Genomic DNA, 24,256 nt, shown 5'->3' on the forward strand with positions numbered 1-24,256 from the left:
TTGATTTAGAAAGTTGTAAAAAATCTAGAAATATTTTAAATAAAATATTAAATATTAGGAAAAATAAATTTTGTAGAGTTTAAGTGCTTTATAATAGCAAATAAATATTTAAAAAAGTTTTTAAAGTAAAATAATAATATCAAGTAATTTCTAATACGATTTTAAAGTATTTAAAGGGCTTTAAAAATAAGTTTTTGAAGGATTTTAAGTAGCTTAATATTTATTAAATTACAAAATATATTTTTGAAGGCTTTAAATATTTTACTATATATTTTATTTTTAACGCCCCCAACGATTCGGGCCTTATCACCACACCCTTGCCGGTGTCCTGTTAACTGCCGCTCTTGAAACGTCTTAGCGTCTTTGTAGTTAAGGTGGGTGGGTCCAGATACGTTGGCTGGATTAACACAAATTGATTTGCTATTAAATTAGGCCCGAACACACCACACTCACACACACACACATAACAGGGCAGGTGGAAAAACAGTTAAGTGCAAAAGAAGACGCCCTTGGCGCAATGCCAAACCATGGGTGGATTTTCCGTGGTTTCTTCTTTTTTTTTTTTTTGGGTGGTGTTCAGTGGGTGTGGTTGCTGTGATAATGATACACACAACACCCGTGTGTAATCTATGTGTGTGTGTGTGTGTGTGTGCTAAAATTGCCCAATTTGCGAGGCAGCGACCGGCTTTGATGTGTGAAAAATAAGGAAAATTGAAATGGAAAATGCAGGCCAGGGCAGGCCAGGGCCAGCACAGACACTAAATTACACTAACGTGTTTTGAATTATTTTTCAATTTCATTGTCAGCCGCAGACACACACACACACCACATACACTAGGTCGTCCTTGCTCCTGCCCCCCGTTTCCGCCTCGCATTGTTACATTTCAATTAAGGTTCACCGGGTTGATGTGGATGTGCTGGGCAGGACTGGCAGCCGGCCTTTCTGGCCGCCGCCAGCGCTGGTTTATCATTTAGCAGATATTTCAGTTACCAACAATATTATTAAAGCTTGGCCCTGATCCCCAACGAAAATTCCGCTGGCAAATCGACCAACAAATGCGGCCTGACGTGGAAATTGCTAGTGAAAGCTGATTGATTTGGCAGTGGAAAAGGAAATCCCTTGATTAGGTGTTTGTAGGAAACTATACAAATAATATATAGATGGGTTTTATGTGTGTTTTATAGGTATGATAAATAAAAAGTTTAAAATAAATTCCACATGTGTGCACTTATGATTCCCAACGGGTTCTAGCAATAAACCTATCTTGGGTATTTTAAGTAATGAGCAGATGTGTGCTTTTAAATATCTATAGTGTGCATTATCCTTACTAAAAAAAGCAAGTATATAATTATATAGGGATATATTTATACCCCCTTATGTATACATATAATTATATAGAGATATATGTAATACTCCCCTTGCCACCCTGACAATTGGATGTTCTAATTTGTGGCCCTCGCCTCTCGTACAACTGTTGTTACAGGCAGGCGCTGATGTCTAACCGAGGGTCCGATTCGGACAAGCTCAATCCGACGCACGTGAGCAGCTCCCGGGCACCGCTCCACCTGGGCCATGCCGGCCGACCGCCCCACCTGCATCCGCATGCCGCGTTGCTGGATAACCAGCAGGATGATGAGGACAAGCTGCTAGATGTGGTTGGGCCACCACAGAGTCCGCTCCTGCCGCTTAGCCACTCGCTGCAGCAGATGCATGCCCACCAGCACTCCGGTGAGTACGGTTTTCCAGCTTTTCAAGGGGAAAGAAGGGTTTTATGTGGTTTTCTAATCAAAAATTTTAACTAATTACATTTTATTTTCATTTTTCTTTTATTCCTGCAGCCTTGGCCGCCTGGTTTAATCATCTGGCCGGAGCTGGAGCCGGTGCCGGTGAACATGCAGCGGCCGCAGCGGCAAATGCCAGTGCGGAGGAGGCTCTAAGGAGACGCCTCCAGGCGGATGCCGATGTAGAGCGCGATGGCAGCGATTCAAGCTGCTCGGAAAGCGTCGGCGGCAGCACCGGCGGTGCCTTTCGGCCCACCTCAACGGGCAGTCCCAAGGAGGCGGTGGGTGCCGCTGCAGCGGCGGCAGCAGCCGGCTTGAATCCCGGTGGTGGCGGCGGCGGTGGCGGTAGCTATCCGTCACCAAATATCTCGGTGGGTCCGCCCATTCACCCGTCGCCGCACCTGTTGCCTTACCTGTATCCGCATGGCCTGTATCCGCCGCCGCATCTTGGTCTGCTGCACAATCCGGCGGCAGCGGCCGCCATGAGTCCGGCTGGTCTGAATCCCGGCCTGCTTTTCAATGCCCAACTGGCGCTGGCCGCCCAGCATCCGGCGCTGTTTGGACATGCCTATGCGGCGGCGGGACATACGCCGGTATCACCGCTCCAGGGTCTGAAGAGTCATCGCTTTTCGCCGTACAGCTTGCCGGGTAGCCTGGGCTCGGCCTTTGATGCCGTCACCCCCGGCTCGAATGCCAATCGAACGGGCGAGGGTGGACCACCTGGGCAGGGTATGGAGCCAAGGAGCTTGAGCTCTAGTCCAAGGCCCAGGCCTGCCTCCCATTCGCCGCCGACGCGTCCCATTTCGATGTCGCCCACCACGCCGCCCTCGCTGATGAAGCAGCAACAGCAGCAGCGCGGGGCAGCCCAGTCCCAGAATTCGCCGTCGGAGCTAAAGAGCATGGAGAAGATGGTCAATGGGCTGGAGGTGCAGCATAATGGCAGTGCCGCAGCAGCAGCAGCAGCGGCGGCTTTGCAGCTGGCAGAGGAGGCGGCCCACCATCACACCCAGGCGCATCATCACCAGCAGCAGCAGCAACAGCAGCAGCAGCAGCACACGCATCCGCACCAGCACCAGCAGCACCCACATCCACATCACTCGCATCCGCACCATGGCACCACGGCGGGCGGTACGGATCAGTGACAATTACTGGACGGCCGCTCCGACTGCGATGATGGAGGCGGCGGTGGCGGTGGCCAGGAGTTAGACTTGGAGCTGGAGGAGGACATCGATGAGCAGGAGGATGGCGATCAGGATGGCGATGAGGATCGCAGCTCGGTGATCGATCTCGATTTGGATGTTGACGTCTGACCGGGAACGGGTCAGCGGCCCAGCCTCTAGCCCCTCGTCGAGCATCAACACCAAGCTGTAATGTTGGTCGTCTAAAAAGTGGGTGAAGAGTGTAAATACCAGGCGGAGCAGAAGCTGGAGGCAAGGATTAACATTTGTAGTATATATAAATATATATTTGAAGGCTTGCTAAGTGTGGAGAAAGTCAAAGAAAGTATCTTTAACTTGGAATTTTTTTGTAGAATTCTTTAGAGAGGCTTAGCAAGTCCACACTGAGAGAAATAAGTGGTCAGTAAAGTCAAGAAAGTCAAGAAAGAGAGAGGGATAGTTGCAAACGGGACAAACTTTTATTTCTCCAGAGATTTTGAGAAGAGGAATAAAGGGGTATAACTTTCCTCACACAAATTTATATATACATATATATATATACTTTATATATCACCACACACACACACCTCCCCCCTCCCCCTTTATATATGTATATGTATATTGCAACATCAAAGATGGCGCCTCTTTATATATATATACAACTAGAACACATATATAGTATATATATAAAGTATATATATATTAAAAACAAAATAAAAATGAAAATGTAACCTTAGTAAAAAGTAAAAATTAAAAAATAAAAGCAAAGAAAGTAAGAAAGGAAGGAAAGAAAAGATAATTAAAGAATATAACACACACCACAACAAAAAAAAACATAAAAATAAATGCAAAAAAAAAGAAACAAAAACAAAAAACAAATACGAAATGAAAACAAAATAAATGCAATTTTTTTTCTTAGTCTTAGGTGGATGAAACATTTTTTTTTAGTAAACGTAAATAAAAAAACAAAAACCTATATGCATAGAAATATATGGAATATATATATATATATATTTAAAATAATTTATGTAGCTTTTAAGAACCAAAATACCGTAAACACTCAGCAAAACACACAAACACACACATGTAGTACACACTCACACACACACCCCTCACCAGTGAAGGAAAATGCAACCTTGAGAACTTGAGTTTTCCTAATTTAACTCTTTTCTTTTCCTAAAATATTTTTAAATAATTTTTTTTTCGTATATTTTAAGTTCTAAAACCAAAGAACAAAATAATATTTTTTTTTTTTAGTATTTTTATTTTAATCTCGTTAAAAAAAAAAAGAAACACCCCTGAGATGCTAAAAATTCAAGCACGACGAGTAGTTCTGTGTGTGTTTATATACAACAATTATAAATAATTATATATATATACTATATAAAAAATAAAAAAATATAATTTTTTTTTAGTGTTAAAAATATCATTTTTTTTTTTTACACTCGCATAAGTTAAAGCAAATGATTTCAGAAACAGAAAAAAATAAAATTAAATAAAATAAAAAAGAAAAGAAAAGTAAAGTTGAATTCAACGCATGTTCCTCGCATATAAGTTAAGAGAGAGCGACAAAGACGCAGCTAACAGACATCTCCCTCACACACACACACCCTCAAACACCCAAACACACACACACCCAAACACACACACACAGACATGCAGAATTAATGAGAATATAACAAAAAATGAAGAAATAACACAAGAAAATTCACTTTAAAAAAACCAACAAAAAAAAGAAAAGATTAAAATTAAAATAAATTTCCGTAGCAATTTGTTTTTATTCCTTGTAAACCCCATAAAAGCAACAACAACACAAACATCACCTTCATCATCATCAACACACCTGCATTGTCATAAGAATTTATATATAAATATATAAATATATATATTTTTTTTTCTGTTGGTTTAGCTGTTTTTTGAAAATGAATTATACGCAAAAGCAATATTAATTATAGTTAATTAAATTTAAACAAAAGGCAAACAAACAAGAACCCGAACATCAACATCAACAAAAACATCAACAACAACAAGAACAAACAAGCAAAAACAAGAACAAACAAGCAACAAACAAGCAACAAACAAGCAACAAACAAGAACAAATTCGATATGTATATGGATATATATGTATGATATATATATTTATTAAATATATATGTATATGTATATGTATATGGATAAAATTAATGAAGAAGCAACAACACCTCATGTCACTGCAATTATATATAAAATTAATTAAACAACAACAAAACAAAGGAAATTAAATAAAAATTATTACTAAAAAAAAAATTAACAACTACAAGTGTTTGTATATTTTTTTGCAACAAAATAATTTGAAGGGAACGGGGGGATCCCCAAACATGCAATCAAAAACATTTCGTGTTTCATTAGTTTTCCTGTTTATTTGTTCTCCTCTTTTTTTGTATATTATTTATATTTATAGATTTTATATTGTTTGCTGTCTGGTGGCTGTATCCCCGCTGCTCTTCCCCCCCGCTTAAATGAGCAGCGCCACTGGGGAATATTAAATAAAATGCATAAATAAATAGCAGCAACAGCGGCGGCGGCGGTAAGCAAACAGTGCGTGTCATAATTAACTGTTCACTGGCCATATCTCGCACACACACACACACACACTCAGTGCTGCTCATCTCCACCCAATGGGTGGTGGTGGTGGTTGCCAGGCGATGCCAAAAGCTGTGGATTTACTGTCTGCCTTCGATTTATTGTTCATGGGATCAAACGGTTTTTTGTTTGATTTTTGTTTGGAAATCAAAAGTAAGTATGGCAGGGAATAGGGTTAATATTATTAAATATTGTATAAAATATTATAGATTTTATTTTTTATATTTTTGGAAAGAAGATTTACATTAGGACTGGGCTTTAGGTCAGATTTTTAAGCTAAAAAGACGCTCAGAAGTACAAAAACAAAATATATAAAAAGATAATTAAGGGTTTTTGGGATAGTTTTTCCATATAATTTTTCTATATAGTATATATATTTTAAAAATAGGTTATCTACGATTTTTTTAAAGGTTTAAAATATCTTAAAAAATAATAAGTAAATCATTATTTTAGATTTGTAAATCTAATATTTAAATGGTAGATAAAATTCTTTCATTTTTTAAAATAATATTTAAATGCTAAAAAACTTACTTTAATGGGTATAAAATTCTAAACTTTACCTTTTTTGTATTAATAAATAAAATAATAAAAAATAATAAAATTTAAAATAAATTTATAATATTATTAAATCAAATAAAATAATAAAATTAAATTTAAAATTCCTGCTAAATAATTATAATAATAATAAGAATAGTTTGTCTGCGAAGTTTTAAAATTTTTTAAATTAGTTAAAAAAATAATAGAAAAATTATAAGTAATTTTAGATTAAATTTGCTAATTTAATATTTAAATATAGTAGATAAAAAATTCATTCTTCAAGACAAAATGACTCTCAAAAGTACAAAAACAAAATAGACACAAAGAAAACTAGTGGTTTTATTGTTATTTATTGGTAATCTTATAGTCTTAAAGTTTATAATCCAAGAATGGGTAATATACAAATTTTTTAAATTTTTAAATCTATAAGCAATATTTTTTAAATTTAATATTTAAATGATAGATAAATCCTTTATTGAGTATAAAATTCTAAATAAAACTCGAATTAAAATTAATCAAATTAAAAAATTCCTGATAAAACCACTCACCTCTAGACCATCCCAAAACCCTTCATTTAATCCTTATTTCCACAGCCTTTTCAAGTCCCAGTTATCGGTGGGTAGGTATCATTTTTTAATTTAATAAAAACTTTGTCTGCCGTTTTGGGATTAACCAAAAAACCCGGCGATTAGCCAAGCGTTTAGCAGTGGCTGTAACTTGGCTAATAGAATTTGACACGAAAGCCGGATTAGCCTGGAGGATAAGGATAACACTCTTGGCCAGAATAGTTACCTATAAAATATATATATATATATTGAAATGGAAATGAAAATGGAAAGGGAAAAGGGTTAAGGGGTATTGGCTAAAAGCGGTTATGGGTTACGGCTGACTGCCTTTGGCTGTAAATTGTAACGCTTCACTAGAAAAGGCGTTTAAGTGCGGTTCTCTTAACCCTTTTCTGCATGGGCTTGAGTGTTGTTTTTTTTTTTTTTGGGCCACAAAGTCAAATAGAATTGAATGCGGATCATAAATTACGTATTATTAATTGCCGCCGTCGCCGGTGTCACCAATGTCAGCACCACCACCACCATCACCACCACTGTCGTCGTCGTCGTTCCGCCAACTGTTCAACAAAAAGGGTTACGTAGTATAAACCCCCGCCTTCCTGGCCAAGCAAAAGTGGTAAATAAAGTTAGAAACAAATATTAGCAGGCTAATATTTTAATCATAATGGGACAAACAACAGGGAATTTTGTACCTTAAGTAAATATTAACTTTTAACTCTTTTTCAGCACGTTTAGAAACCAGGTTATAACTTGGTTAAAAGCTAGTGACCTTTGTTGTTAATAAACTTTAAACTTTCCAAAGAAAAGTTCAAGGATGATGTGAGGTTATCTGTTGTTGAAGAAGATTGTAGTATGTACCACCTGCTGACCAGACCAGCCCATCCCCCCATCCCCCCATCCATCCATCTATCACTCTTCCCGTGTTGACGCTTTCTGCACGTCATTGGGGTTACCAAAAAAACAGGCAACATGCAAACACGGCCGGTATAAATATTTAGATATCTCCGCACACTAAACATGAATTGGCATTATCATAACTTGGGCTTTATTGCCAAAACATTTATGAGGCTGGCAGTGGGAGTTGGGTGTTGGGAGTGGGAGTGCGCGTCAAAGTGCGTGTCGAAAGTTACTGGGATACGATGGAGGATACCCTTCAATTTCAGTGGCAGTGACAGTGCCGATGGCAGGTTGCCTGCCATAATGATCATAATAATAGTTTTACGGGTTAGAGAAGTCACAGCAGAAGTCGCAGAGGCAATAATTTAGCAGCAAATCGACATTGGGTTAAATCGTGGCAAGGTCTTATACCAGAGATGAGAGCTTGGGTATTTTGTGGATAAAAAATAAATTAGAAAATTTAGAAACCTTTAGAAATTAACCATTAAAAAATTAAATAAATAATTAAATAAATATTTAAATACATTAAATAATAATAAATTCAATATATAATAAAATAAATAATTCAATTAATAATTAAATAAATAAAAAAAAATAAATAATTAAAAAATAATTAAATATATAATTAAAATAATAAACTAAATATTTAAAAAAAATTACATAAATAATTGAAAAAATAATAAAATAAATAATTGAATAAATACTTAAATAATTAAGTAAATTAATAATTGAATAAATTCTTAAACAAATAATTAACTAGATAATTAATTAAATAAAAAACTAATTATTTAAAAAAATAATAAATAATACAAAAATCTTTAAAATAATTAACTAAATAATTTTAAAAATAATTAAATAAATAATTAAATAAATACTTAAATAAATAATGAAATAAAATAATTACCTTAATAGTTAAATAAATAATTAAAAAATTAATTAAAAAATAATTAAACAACAAATTTAACAAAATAATTAAATAAATAGATAAACAAATATTTTAATAAATACAAATGTAAATAAATAATTTATTAAATAATTGAAAAAATAATTAAATAAAAATAAATAAATAATTAAAAAAAAATAAAAATAAAAATAAATAAAATAAACTTGGCTACCTAATTTCCCACCTCTATCGCTGTCCTGGTTTTAACCCCTTGACAGTGCGTAGACATTGCGTGCGGCTGGTGGCCAACAAAAGGGGTGGCCGTTTGCCATTCGGCGACTCAAGTTTGTTATGCATATTTGATTAGTTAGCGCATTTTGTGGATACGCACAGGAAGTTGACTCTTTGCGTGCAGCACGGGGCCTGTCCTGGGCCGCCACCCTTAACCCGCCGGCTGCCCCACCTTTAACCCTGTTGTTTTGGCCGCACGGCAGCAATTAAAATGCTCAACTTGTCAACAAGGCATTCCAACTCCAACTCCAACTTCGATTCCATTCCAATTCTGATACCCCTGCCCCGTTGAATCCTGTCAACTTGGCATCGCCGAGCTTTGATTTGTGGACAACAAAAGCCCAAAAACTGTTGACAATCTGATGCCGATGGACATGGCAATGGTGGCGATGATTCACTTGGCTGCTCCACGTTGGCCAACTGATTTTTGATGATTCAGTTGGAGACTGGGATGCTCGTCCCCTAAATGATGGACATTGTTTAATGATTTTCATTGTCTCTGCATAATACAATTTTAACTTTGATAAGGGGTTATTTTATATGTACAATTTAAGTTTAAGATTTTTGACAATTTCGACGATTATCTAGATTTAGATTCGAAGAGGAATTTGAGACTGATTTTGGCAGCGATCATTTTATAAGCAAAATTTCCCCCTTTTACGATTATCACCAAGGCGTTTTTCCTTCGATTTCGTTTGAGTTCATTCAAGGAGCACCTATCGATGGAAATGGAAATTTGTTTTCAATTTTTCGGCTGCAGCGGTCGTAAAAAGAGCTCATACTGCCACCTGTGCTGTGCGGCTTGGAAAAGGGTTGACAGTGCTGGCGAAAAAAGCGGTTAAGGGGGGGATAAAAGGATGTGTATCTCTTTGGGTGTGTGTGTGTGTGTGTATGTGTGTGTGTGCAACCATCAAAATGCAAATGCGCGACCATAAATAATGTGCACAGACAGAAGTTGGAGACGGAGACAAGCGGCCTAATAAAAACCACCCAAACGATTAAAAACAAAAAACTGTTGAGAAGAAGCTTTATAGTCGAAAGTAGCGACTCTGAAATACCCGGTTTTATTTACAATTTTTATTGGAAAATTAAAAAAAACAAATTTATATTAAGAAATTAAATAAAATAATTTAAATTGAGGAATTAATGCACTAATAAACGAACAAATAAATAAAAAATAAATATAAATAAATATAAATAAATATAAAAAAATATAAATAAATATAAATAATTCAGCAAAAATTAATATATAAGATTCTTATAGTTTTATCCGAAAATTGTCATGGAAAATTAAATAAAAAATTGTAATTAAAAGATTAAGTAAACGAATGAACGGACAGGTAAACGGGCAGATAAATGAACAAATAAATGAACAAATAAATTAACAAATAAATTAACAAATGAATAAACAGATAAATGAACCACAAAATTGACTTAAAAAACAAGAAAGGAAGCTAACTTCGGCACGCCGAAGTTTGTATACCCTTGCAGGTAACAATTAAAATATATCAGAACTAAGCCAAAAATGTATTAATTTCGATTCGGAAAGCAGTTTTGTGTTAGTTTTTATGAGGTTAACAAATCTGCATACTTAGTTGGAAAAAAAATTTAGGTCAAAAATTGAGAATTTTAATGATGTAACCCCTTATCAATTTCGCAAAAATGGCTCAAAATTTGATTTCCTCCAAACATGGCTTAAACGATTCGAATTTTAATGCTGATCAAGAATATATATGGTTTATGGGGTCGGAAATGATTCCTTGACTTAGAAAAATATTATTTTGTATTATAAAATCTGATTTTCTTCACTGCGTTGCAAACTTCTGACTGAAATTATAATACCCTGCAAGGGTATAATAACAAATAAATGAATAATAATAAGTAATCAGATAACCAAAGACACAACTTATAGTTCTTTTCCCCTATACACCCTTTGACCCACCGACTAACAGGGTATTCGAAGAATATAACTATGAAAAGTCGAGTGAAAAACCCAACGCTAACCGAAATCGAACCAACGTAGGCGGCTATAGGCGTGGCTGCATCGGTGGTTTTATTTTTATATATATATATATTCTTTTTTTTATGGGGGAGTTTGGGTAACGCTTCAATGGTTGCGTTACGACGGCGTTAAAGGGTTGCCATCGATTTGGGCGCTGCTCGCGTTTAAACGACGCGACAAATTAAAATTCCCTACATCCGGCAATGATACCCCTCCCATCCTCCTCTTCCTCCTCCTGCTGCTGCTTCTACTGCTGCTGCGTAGGCGTTGCTCTACAAGTTTAACCAAAAGTCATGCTCGATTAAATTGCCTTTGTTTGAACCCGAGAACCGAACTCTGCCGGAAGTTGAGTTACCGAAAAAACTGAACAAAAAAAATCCCCGAAAGGAGAAACCAATTCAGAAACAATGGACGAGCCAATGTTCAATGTGGGAGCTGCAGGGTCTCCCTAATATCTCCGCAAGGTGTCTATATGGCTTCTATTTTTCTAGAACCCAAAATTCTGGGGGTTATGTGTGTGTGCCACTGAGCTGTGACTTGGGTGCGGCGGCAGTGAATGGGGCGCAAATTTGAAAATCAGTTAACGGTCAATTTGGTGACCAAAAATAATGCGGTGTGCCGCTTGGTGTGGCATTGTATTTGTCAGAATCAGTATAAAGCCCCCGCACCCCATATCCAGTGTCAGTATATGTGGTAGCCGATCGATCCATTTACTTATTAACGAAAAACATTTTCCACATTCGACCAGCGGACTGCCAAAAGATGACAAGATGATGGGGATGCGATGCCATGTGATGTGTGCTGCCCCGATATCTGAGCCTGCAGTTTGGCGGAACTCTATTTGCGGTAAATTGCTGAAGTCCACCGCCCCAGCCACCCATTTCCCTTGCCCATTTTTCAAGGCTTACACGGGAAAAAAAGAGGATTTTTCTGAAGAGGTTTTTTCTGAAGAGAAGAAAATTCTTGAACAAGTAAATTTTACAAACTTTTATAGAAAATATCTAGTTTCTTTGTCATTTACTATTATTTTTAATTAAATTCTAGTTTATTTGTATTTTTTTACTATTATTTTCAAATCAAAACTCCTTTATTTCTAATTTATATCATTTAATTCTTTAATTTAATTCCTTAATTTAATTCCTAAAATTCCCTTATTTTCTTATATAGTTTCTTAGCAAATGTTCCTTATAATTTCCTTATTTTCTCACAGTGCACCTTTCAGAACGACCCATCGAAATGAGTGAACGAACCGGTGGACATTCGCTGGACTTGCTGACTGACTGACTGACTGACGGACGCTGCCATTATCCAATTTCCATATGCAAAGCCAGTTGACATTTTGCGGCAGCTACAATCCCATTCCTACCCCCTGGCCCCAACCCCCCTGCTGGAAAGCCACCCCCTCACCCCCCTTAAACTGAGCCAGTGTTCCACTTGCATAGCAATTTCGTCTGCGCCGTTGTCGTCACTTTGATTGATTTGACTTTTTGTGCTGCGATTTTCGTGTCGATTGCGAATGTTTCAGGGGTGGTGGAGAAGGGGAAGACTTTAGGGGAGTTGAGGGGGGAAAAAAGGGAACCCCATCGATCGATTTAGCAGGATTGAGCTGCAAATACTTGTGTATAATCAAGAAATCAAACATTTTTACAGGACAAGATTGCGTTTTTTTCATTTTTAAGAAGTTAAATTTTAAATAAATAAGTTATAAACAAAATCTAAAAATTAATAACATTTTAAGGGACTTAAAAATAAAATAATAATTAAGTAAATTAACAACATTTTAGGGAGTTTGTAAATATAGTAAAAGTTATACTTAAAGTTTGTATAAATGTCAGTAGAGGCCTGTTTGTTAGAAAACTAAGCCGTAAAATTTTATAAATTCTAAGAAATTATATATTTAAATTCTAAATTAAAAGTCTGAATTAAAATTCGAAATTAAAATTCGAAATTAAAATTCTTTTTTAAAATTTTATATTAAAATTCTAAATTAAAATTGTAAATTAAAAATCTAAATTAAAATTCTACATAGAAACTCTTAATTTAAATTCTATTATTAAAATTCTAAATTAAAATTTTATATTATAATTCTAAATTGAAATTCTAAATTGAAAATCACTGAGCCAAGCGCTTCAAGCCTTTCAAATCCCAATCAAATCCCAATCTTTTCAACCCAAGTTCCTCGATCCCCGGGCACTTGGTCAGCCAAAAAAGAAGCCCCGGGAGTTGCAGACAAAGGAACAATAGGGAAAACGGAGGACTGGCGGTCCGACTGGGCGACTGTCCACTGCCAGGGATTGTCAATAAAGTCGAGAGTCCCAGAGTTCCAGAGTCCCAGAGTCCAAGTCCAAGTCCAAGTCCCTTGCTGACTTTATTGTCAATGCTCCGTTTAAAATTCCAATCGACACCCGACTGCGGCAAAGTTCAAGCGGCGTAACCGAGGAGATTTTGTCCATCCCAAAATCCACCAACCAACATCCCAGCCCAGCCCCAATATCCCTTGTGTGCATATTTTATGCAAATTATCGCATTGCTGCGGCAATTTATGTGGCTGGCTGACCCGACGCGAAAAACAAAAAAAATGTAAAACAATTTAACACTTTACACGACATTCAAATACTTTTGTGGGAAATTACGGCGATTGTTAAGCTCCTCTAACTGGCCCCGAGTAATTGGCCACCAGTTTATTGGGTGTCGTCAGCAATCGGCAATTGGCGCTGCCAATCCCCCCTGGACAGCATCTTTTGCATCTCCACCGGCCAGCCTCAAATTGAGATTGAGGCATCCAGAGACATCTCCATCAGTCTAGGCAAACGAGAGGAATTACCAAAAGGCGGATAAAGGTGTCTCTGCCTAGAGCTTGAAATTGCATTCACAAATTCCTTGAAAAGCGGGAAAAATTCTAAACAAAAAAGAAAGACAGAAAACAAATTCTAAACGATTCGCACTTAGGGGTTTTTGAGAAATAACCTGAGCTTAGAGGAGAGGGGAGAGAGTAATATTTATTGGCTTAAGATTGTAGTTAATTTTTAAATATAATTTAATATTATTTACTTCAACCTCAGACTTTTAATCTTGTATAACTTCTTAGGAAATATAAACTAAAATTAATTTGCAAAGCCTCTTTTAATTACTTCAAATCACCCTTGAAAAGGTTATTTCCTGTTTGAGTTTTGTGTGAAGTCAATTAAATCTGAAATGATTATTCCAATTAATGCGCTTAAGACATTTACATTGTGTCCTGGCAATTGGCATCTCACATCATTTACAAACTAAGCTGAAATTTTGGGGATTTTGAACAGTTTTAGCCAGCTGATTGGAGTCTAATTTGGGTGGAGTTGGCTCTTTGTGGCTGTCACAACTTAACACACAATTGTGGAAAATGTATGATTGGGATTATTAACCAAAAACAAACACAGTAAAGGTAAGAATTTATTATATAAATATATTAATTTAAAGTTCTATATTTAAATTTTTAGAAAATGTAGTGACTAAGTCAGCCTTCAAGGCTCTTTCTATAGTTTTTAATTATTTATTTCAACTTAAAATTAGTTCTAAACTGTGAGCCCATGTAGAGTTAAGAATTTTAATTATTTAAAAACATAATTACCAAAGTTTTTATTAATTTAATATATTTAAAATGAAGTTAAGCAAACATTTGCCTATTTTAAATATTTTTATTATATTTATAAATAATTCAAATATTTAATATGTTAAATAGGTAAATTTAATATATTTAAACCCGAGATAAATTCGCATTTGCCTATTTTAAATATTTTTAATACTCTTATTAATAATGCGAATAATTGTATAATATTAACAAGAGTAAATTTAATATTTTTAAAACCAAGTTAGCTTATTTTAAATATTTTTAATACATTTATAGATAATGTGAAATCACTTTGCTATAATTTTAGAATATTATTAAGTATTAATTATTAAGCATTTTATATAATATAATAAAATCAAAATTAAATATGTTTTAAATGATTCAAAAATATTTTAACAAGAAATTAACCATTTAATATCCTGTTATATATTTTTTACAATTTTTCTGAGGATCCTGCTTATATTTATGCATAAAATATGGATTGTTTTAGCCAAAAAAATCCCAGAACAACAAGTACAGCAAGGACAACAGAACTAAACCAATACAGTAAAAACCCTGTACAAGCAATAAAGAAATCGACAAAAATCGAGGCAGCAAGGAATCAAGGAATCGGGCATAATAAATTGGCTTCAACTGACGGATTGTGGACAGAGACAGCAGAGAATTGCGACCCAAAATAAAAGAAAAAAGTAAGTAAAAATATATATAAATAAAAGGGGGAGGGGAGCGGGGGTTTCTTCCTTAAGCACGGCTGCACAAGGGCGGGGGTGGATGGGGGGTTAACAGCGATGCTGCTGCTGCGTCCAGCATTTAACACTCAATTTAATACGAAATTTATGGCCAAGCGTCAGCGACGACATGCGACTTCGATTGGGCGATTGGGACAAAAGGCACTGCAAGAAAATGTGGCATTAAAATATATTTTACTAAAATATATATGTTTAAAAATGTTATACATACTTCTATTATTTTTTAAAAAATATTTAAAATATTCAGTTTGGACTTTAAAAATATTACACTAAAATATATTTTTAAAAAATGTTATGTACTGTAGAATGTACTCTTTAAATATGTTTAAAAATATATATAGTTTGCTTTTTAAAAGTACAAATTTAAAAGAAAACTTTGAGATTTACCAGAATATTTAAAATATTATTAGCAAAGTTAAACTGTGGGTAACTTAAATATAAAAAAACAGATGTATAAGCCTTATAATTCTATTTAAAATTATATTATATTCAAATATGTTTAAAAAAATGTTTAAAAAATAAATACATATTTTAAAAATATTAAGTTTGTTTATTTTTTAAATATAAATTTAAATGAAAACTTGAAAATGTATTATTATCAACAAATTTAAAGTGTGTGCAACTGAAATATAAAATAGAATTGGTTTATAAGGTTCATAATTTTATTTAAATTTAATTCTTATTGATATAATTTATAATTCTTAAAAATGTCACCAAAATAAGGCCTCGTTTTCACTACATTTTCACACCACAAAAGTCAGACTTGCTTCATATTTATGATTACAATTTTATATTTTTTATGCCACTCTGTCATTTCTCTGAGTGCAGAATCGAGAACTGCGTCTGAGTAACTAACTGACTGACTTGGCTGACGCATCACAGCACACTTGGCTGCCCCGCAGACGACTCAAACAAATTAAAGACATTAGAGTTGATTTAATTTACGCCTGGCCAGCTGACCCCGCAGCGAAACGGACCTGCAATTGGCACTTTTTACGCTGCCCCGTGACAAATTGTCCACTGAACTGACCCCTTGTCACCCCACCACACACACACGAGTAGTACTATTCCCCGAAAGCAGTTCCATATGGGCCCGCACAATTTAATTGCTGGGGTTGGAGAATCTTTCGAGTGTCAATTTCGTAAATTACAACGATTTGCCAAAAGGCAAATGCCAGATGGGCAGCAGCCCAGCAAAAAGGGGGTTGTGTCCGTGAGGATTAAGCCATCAGGATAATGCATTTTTAATACGTTTTCAGCAATTTTCTAATGAACCCATCTAGAAAAAAGAGAAGAAAACGAAAACCAAAGGGATGACTTTGGCGGGCTGTCATTGCGATGAGAATACCTGCCATTGACAGAGGATCCTTTCTAGGAATCGTTTAAGGAAGTCACTCAGTGCCTTTGAGCTTGTAGCAAAGTGACAGTCGGGCTTTAGCCTTCGTTATTATTTACCATTTGACACTTGATATTTCAAAGGTTATGTTTTTAAAGCAAATTAAATTAAAACTGTTTTGGTAGGGTGGATAAAATAAATTAGTATTGACTCGTTTGGGGTTTTAATTTAATTATAAATAAGTAGATTTTTAGGTAGAATATTATTGGAAATATTTATATTTCTTTCAGCATTCCACAAGCTTTGCTTTTTAAGAAAATATATATATTAACATTTTCTTAAATTATAAAAAATGTTTTAGTTATTAAAAATGTTGTTTAATTATTAAAAATGTTATATTTATTAATCAAAAATTTTTTCCGGCAGGCTTACTTTTATAAAAAATATTTATTTGATTTCTTAAAAAAGAACAACCAATTTTAAATAATATTATTTTATTTTATTTTATTTTTTAATATTTTATTTATAAATATGTAATATTTTTTATTTATAAAAGCTTATATTTAGCATCATAACTAAATGTTTAAAATGTTCTTATTCTAAATTCAAAACATTTGTTTTTAGGAAAGCTCACATTTATAATAAATATTTATTTAACTTCTCAGAAAAAAAAACAACCAATTTTAAGCGATATTTCTTTATTTTATTTAATTTTTTATTTATAAAAGCTTATATTTAGCCTTATCACTAAATGATCCAAGTCTGAAAAAAACCTAAAAAATTGTAGATCGCGGCACAAGCTTCGCACTCATCGAAAATGTTGAGCTCAGGTCCCCTGCCAGTAATGCCTCAATGGGTTCGCGGGGTTGGGTCTGCCCTTTTCCCTTAGGATTCTGGCGGGGTCTGGGGAGGAGCACAGGGCCAAGTCGGTTTTGCCTTTTGGTGCCCTTTAAGGCCTATCGCGTGATGCGATCGCATAGCCGAATGTCGTCTTTTGTCTACAGAGGCCAGTGATGGGCACTTGACTTGAAAAATAATATTTAAATATATTTATATAATTTATATATAAATTAAATGAATATTTAATATATATATAACCTAGAATAATACAATATATTTTATATAAAAATAATAATTATAATTTATATTATTTATATTGTATATTATATATTATTAATTATATATATTTAATATATTTTTAAAATTTATTTAAAAGTTAAGATAAATGGTAAAAATTGGTAAGTAATTACAAATTAAATTAAATTAATTTAAAAAATATATAACAATTATTAATTAAATTAAATTAATTTTTAAAAATAAATAACAATTATAATTTAATTTTAATTAATTTTTAAAAATAAATTCAAATTACTTTGGCTTTATTTAAAGTAATTTTTATCATAGATTTGTCTCTTTTAAATATCCTTTTGGCTGCTAATCCAGATATAATGAATTAAAAATTTAATTAAATTCATTTTGTAATAATAAATTACATTGCTTTAAGCTTTATTTAAACTTTCAGCTATAGCTTTTCCATATCAACATCTGGCTGCCACAATCGAAGTTCTCGGGGATCTCAGATCCCAGCCAGAGTTGAGCTGAGCCGAGCATATGTGGTGGCTGCCGCTGCCGTTACGTGTGATCGGCCATTTGGAACCGATCAATTAGCCGCACACACAACAACCGAGGGGAATGCACTGGGGATAAATGCGTTACAGAATTAATTTATAAAATAAATTAAAATAAAAGCCACAGAAGGAGGTTTTTTTGAACCTGTCACATTATTTATCATATAAAAGTCTAGAGAATAAATAAATTTATAAATGATTACATAAAATATAGGCTCAAAAATATAGGACTTAAATTATATATATATATATAAATATTGTTGTTAAAAATCAAGAAATTCTCATAAAAAATATCTCTTAACTTGGCTAGAGTTTACCTTGAATCTTTGTTATAGTTTTTTTTTTAAATTGTATAAATATTTTTCTATTAAATATATATAGTCACATTATTTTTCTTACAGTGCATGCTAAAGTTATAAAGGCATAAGCATAGGCACATGTATTTGGAAGTAAGCCCGCGATCGGGGCAGACGATCGATCTCGATCGATCGATGGATGGATGGATGGACGTCTGGCGGTGGCAAAGTGTTGGCTCTAATGGGAAAATTGGTTTGGTTAAATGCATCGGTGGTTCGGTGGCTAGTAGCCAGTTCAAAAGGTCAAAAGTCTGGCTAGGGAGTGGCCCAGTGGCCATACCCACAAGCCACTGCACCTGACAGTCTTTTCACACGGTGTGTGTATATGTCTCGGTCTCGGTTCCTTTCTGCGGTTTTACGCCAGTTGGCCAGCTTGGACTGCCTATAATTTTTAGCACGAATACACACCATACACACACACACACACATTTTGGCCACAATTCCCAATGCCAAATGTGCGTATTCAACTGTCAAAGTCTTTCGAGTTTTGGGCGTTTTAATCAGCAAATAACAAGGCCATGTCGCGGTGCCGCTTGTATTGGCATTGAAATTGAATCGAATCGAACGGAATTGAAATTGGAATTTCTTGCAGTTGTTGGGTGTCAGTTTGATAAGTTGGTTTTGGCCCGAAACAATGCCAACGATCGGGAGATCCGAAAAGATCGGAAGATCCCAAAGATCCGGCGCGATCCTCTGGCGTTAGCAACCCCTTTTTATAGTATATATATATGAAAAAATATATATAAATATATGTATTTGTCTGAAGTCACCACAATAGCTTTTGTGGACATTCCACAATCCCAAGAAGTCTGCTGTCTTTCTCTTTTGAGATCAGTGAAGTGGCCACTGTGAACTTTCCCAAGTTGATAAATCAATCAGCTGACAACAAACACCCACTTTATATTTTTTATTTTAGTTTTTATGGACTCTAAAAAATATATATCTTAAAGTGATTTAAAATCAGCTTAGTTCTGGGTTATTTTTGGATTTTTAAACCTACTTTTGAGGCTTTGAAATAAGTACTTGAAATAGAAAAATAATAAAACAGACAACGTAAGATTTTCTATTTTATAGAATATATATTTTCTTATGCTAAAATATTTTTAGGGACTCTTGGAATTTATATATATATATCACCTCTTATCGAAACCTTCTTTCCTTTCCTTAAAGATTCATCCGCTTCCATGGATCGATCCCCTTCATCGTCGTCGTTGTCGTCTGGCTTGAAGTGGTTTCTGCGGTGGTCCTGGGTAGCCTCTCCAATCCCATCCTAGTCCCTGGATCTCTCTTTCTCTTTTGAGCAATTAGAATGTTCCGTGGCCGTTGGACTTTGCATGACTTGGGAGCATATTGCCGGCTTGGCGCTTGGCAAATGGCAAAAGGCAATCCCTGAAAGCGATGCACACACGTGGCCAGCTGATTAATCACGTAAATGCGTAGTGGAGCACTCTGTCGGGATACCCCCTTAGATAAGTGCACAGAAAACCAAATTTATGTACAATTAAAAAAGCGAATTCAAAGATAAATTTATATGTAAGTACTTAAAAATCATTAAGTAGCTTTAAATTGTTCTATTTAATATTTAAAAATTAATAGAAAATATTAGGAAATATTAGTAAATATTTACTATATATAAAAACCAATTTAAAACCAATTTCTTTCAGTGTAACTGCCCCTCCACCGAGAAGTACGTGCAGCCGTAGAACACTCATGCTCTAATGAACTAAATGGCGGCAAGCGGCGACGACGACGACAACGACGGTCAGCTTGAGTTGCTTCCAGCCTCTGATGTTTCCATGTCCTGCCACACGCATGCGAATGATGCAGGACATCAGCACATCCAGGATACACGCCCCCCTCTGGCTTGGGTGCCCATTAATATGCGATGCCAGCTCTCAAATTGCAGGCCATCCTCCGCATACCGAACTGCAAACGGAAATGTGGTGGCCACTCCTACAAGGAGTGCTCCTCCTACTTCTACTCCTACTCCACCTGCTTCTGGAATTGCGTCAGTTGCAGCTCCACAGCAACGGAAGCGGACACGAGGCCAACTCGGCTGAGCACTGACCAGAAGTGGCCAGGACACACAGTGCAATTTGGCAGCATCGAAGTGAACTCTCGCTCGTCATTAGCACACACGAGGAGATGGGAGACAGTAGGGACACTGGGCAGCAGCAGTACACTGCTAGAAAATAGGGTATAATAAGCAAGTTAAAACTAAGAAATCTTATTAAAAGAAAATATATTTACACCTGCAGTGTTTTATTATTTTTAGTTTGTTACGCAGGGAAATAGTCATTTTCGACTCTGCAAATCATATATTTTCTTGATCAACGTGAGCAGCCGAGTCGATCGTTAAGAGGTTTTCACTCAAATTGCGATATTGCTCAGAGCTGCAAGCTATAAACCTTTGAAAATTTGTTTTTTGCTTCTTATTGTTTAAAAAATTTTTTAAAAATTACAGGTAAGTGTTTCAGTAAAACTGAAAGCAGTTTTGTTAAACGGAGAATAACGAACTCAGAACCGCTTTCCGAATTGAATTTCATGCATTTTTGGATGAATTATAAACATTTGAAAATGAGTCAAAATGTCCAAATAAATCGATCCAATTTTTCAAAAATATGTAAGGGGTACCATCAGTAAAATTCTCAAAAATTGAGAAAAAATGACATTGAAAACGTAGTATGCAGTTTTGTTAAGCGTAATAAAAGCAACTCAAAACCGCTTTCCGAATTGAATTTCATGCATTTTTGGATGAATTATAAACATTTGAAAATGAGGTTTTGTTCTGGCTGAGTTATGAACCTCTGATATTTAGTTTTTTGCATCTTATTGTTTAAAAAATTCTTTAAAAATTACAGGTAAGTATTTCAGTAAAACTTAGTAAGCAGTTTTGTTAAGCGGAGAAAAACGAACTCAGAACCGCTTTCCGAATTGAATTTCATGGGTTTTTGGATGAACTATGAACATTTGAAAATTACTCAAAATGTCCAAATAAATCGATCCAATTTTTCAAAAATATGTAAGGGGTACCATCAGTAAAATTCTCAAAAATTGAGAAAAAATGACATTGAAAACGTAGTATGCAGTTTTGTTAAGCGTAATAAAAGCAACTCAAAACCGCTTTCCGAATTGAATTTCATGCATTTTTGAATGAAATATAAACATTTGAAAATGAGGTTTTGTTCTGGCTGAGTTATGAACCTCTGATATTTAGTTTTTTGCATCTTATTGTTTAAAAAATTCTTTAAAAATTACAGGTAGAAATTTCAGTAAAACTGAGTAAGCAGTTTTGTTAAGCGGAGAATAACGAACTCAGAACCGCTTTCCGAATTGAATTTCATGCATTTTTGAATGAAATATAAACATTTGAAAATAACTCAAAATGTCCAAATAAATCGATCCAATTTTTCAAAAATATGTAAGGGGTACCATCAGTAAAATTCTCAAAAATTGAGAAAAAATGACATTGAAAACGTAGTATGCAGTTTTGTTAAGCGTAATAAAAGCAACTCAAAACAGCTTTCCAAATTGAATTTCAAGGGTTTTTGGATGAATAATGAACATTTGAAAATGAGGTTTTGTTCTGGCTGAGTTATGAACCTCTGATATTTAGTTTTTTGCTTCTTATTGTTTAAAAAATTCTTTAAAAATTACAGGTAAGTATTTCAGTAAAACTGAGTAAGCAGCTTTGTTAAGCGGAGAAAAACGAACTCAGAACAGCTTTCCGAATTGAATTTCATGCATTTTTGGCTGAATTAAGCCCCATTTTTGTTTAATATTAGCTTTTTTCCAAAAATTATCAAAATAAATCGCACTTTTTTTTCAATTTTATTGCAGCAAGCTGCCAGGAGCTGAAAGCGGATGCAGGATCCGGACGAGAAGAAGCAGAAGTGGACCAGGTGCTGGGGCAGCACGACGAGGGTGCCACCAAGACCGAGCCGAAACCACTGGGAACGACCTTCGATATTCCCACATGCCTCACCTTTTCTTCTTGTATTTATTTAAAGCTGAAATAAATAATAACCCCTAAAAAATATGTTATTTTTCAGTTATGAGGAGGATGCGGTTATTTTTTGGGTGGGATAATTTAAATAAGCTCAATAGAAGAGCATTCTTGCGGAGGAAAATGAAAGAAACATCAAATATTGCAAAATAGCTAGATGAGCATCACTGGCAGTTAGTGCGGTGCCATTTTGTCCCAATAATGCAAAATTGCTAGATGCGCATCACTGGCAGTTAGTGCGGTGCTATTTTGTCCCAATAATGCAAAATTGCTAGATGCGCATCACTGGCAGTTAGTGCGGTGCTATTTTGTCCCAATAATGCAAAATAGCTAGATGCGCATCACTGGCAGTTAGTGCGGTGCCATTTTGTCCCAATAATGCAAAATAGCTAGATGAGCATCACTGGCAGTTAGTGCGGTGCTATTTTGTCCCAATAATGCAAAATAGCTAGATGCGCATCACTGGCAGTTAGTGCGGTGCCATTTTGTCCCAATAATGCAAAATAGCTAGATGAGCATCACTGGCAGTTGTCCCAATAATGCATAATAGCTAAATGCGCATCACTGCCATTAAAACTGATTTTATTGGCCCCCAATATTGCAATATATAGCCAGATGAGCATCACTGATGCATATAAGCATCACTGACATTAAGCCCGATTTTTTGCCCCGCCAATATTCAATTATAGCCAGATGAGCATCACTGATACAGATGAGCATCACTGATACAGATGAGCATCACTGATGCAGATGAGCATCACTGATGCAATTGAGCCAAATTTCTAAAATTTGGCCGCTTCCCAAACTGGGGTAACAGGCGAACAGAAACCAGCAGCAAGCAACTGAAAACTGGTATGAACTGTTATAAAAACTTTTGGGCAAAAATAATAATTGGTATAAACTGTTATATTTCATTTTATGCATTTATACCTATTTGTTGCCGACAACAACAGCTTGATGGCAACAACAACCTTTTTACAAAAACATCCCTACAGCAGCCTATCCAAATTTCCGAACATTTCCATGCAAATTGCCCGTTTCCCAAATTGGGGTAACAGGCGAACAGAAACCAGCAGCAAGCAACTGAAAACTGGTATAAACTGTTATAAAAAGTCCAAGTTTCGAACCATTCAGGAGCCGGCGCAAGTAAGCGGAGACTCAAACCTTTTGAAACCAAATGCAAACGAATATTTTCACTCAAATTACGATATTATTTTCACTCAAATTACGATATTATTTTCACTCAAAATACGATATTATTTTTACTCAATTAACGATATCTCTTAGAGCTACGTATCAGCTCATCTTCGCTCTCCTTCTCTTTGTTCGTTAGTTACGATCTTCGGGGAATTAAGCTGCAAAGTTAAGAGCACGTTATGTATTCTCTTAATTACGATTCCGCTCAGCGCTGCGAGTGCTGACCTTCGCTCTTCTGCTCTGTGTTCGCCAGTTACGGTCTTACGCAAATGAAAGAGTAAAGATGAGTGCAACCCATTACTTGCGAATACCGTATCTGAGCTCTGCAGCCCAGGGAAATATCGTAGCTTGAGTGAAAAATTCTTTTGCACTAACGTAAATCCACCTTCTGCTGATTCTGTTCGCCTGGTACTTGGCTCCCAGCAGTTAATGAATTTGTATTGCAAATGTCCAAATTAAAAACTTGTTGTTGCTACAACAATAAAAACAATATTTTTACAATAAATGCATTTAACAACAACAACAGTTGTTTTTTTTCATTGGGTCTTTAAGTTGTTTTAATCGTTGCTCTCAAAGAATCAGCAAGCTCATCTGTGCAATGAGTGAGAAATGTTGAATTTGAGTGAAAACAATGTTGTGC

General features: G+C 35.2%; 1 protein-coding gene across 3 annotated transcripts in view; it reads left to right on the top strand.

Annotated features, from left to right (window-relative positions):
* bi (T-box transcription factor bifid) overlaps positions 1 to 5,216 on the top strand; it is a 71,527-nt gene extending 66,311 nt beyond the window's left edge. For 2 of the 3 annotated variants that reach the window (XM_070288338.1, XM_070288340.1), the window contains 2 exons: positions 1,476 to 1,729; positions 1,840 to 5,216. In XM_070288338.1, coding sequence (XP_070144439.1) covers positions 1,476 to 1,729; positions 1,840 to 2,924 — 1,339 coding nt within the window. In that variant the 3' untranslated portion in view covers positions 2,925 to 5,216. The remainder of the gene's footprint in view (positions 1 to 1,475; positions 1,730 to 1,839) is intronic. The other variant, XM_070288339.1, reaches the window with a different exon arrangement.
* The last annotated feature ends 19,040 nt before the right edge of the window (positions 5,217 to 24,256 follow it).

Source organism: Drosophila kikkawai, chromosome X (genome assembly GCF_030179895.1).
Source record: "Drosophila kikkawai strain 14028-0561.14 chromosome X, DkikHiC1v2, whole genome shotgun sequence".
NCBI classification, from domain to species: Eukaryota; Metazoa; Arthropoda; class Insecta; order Diptera; family Drosophilidae; genus Drosophila; species Drosophila kikkawai.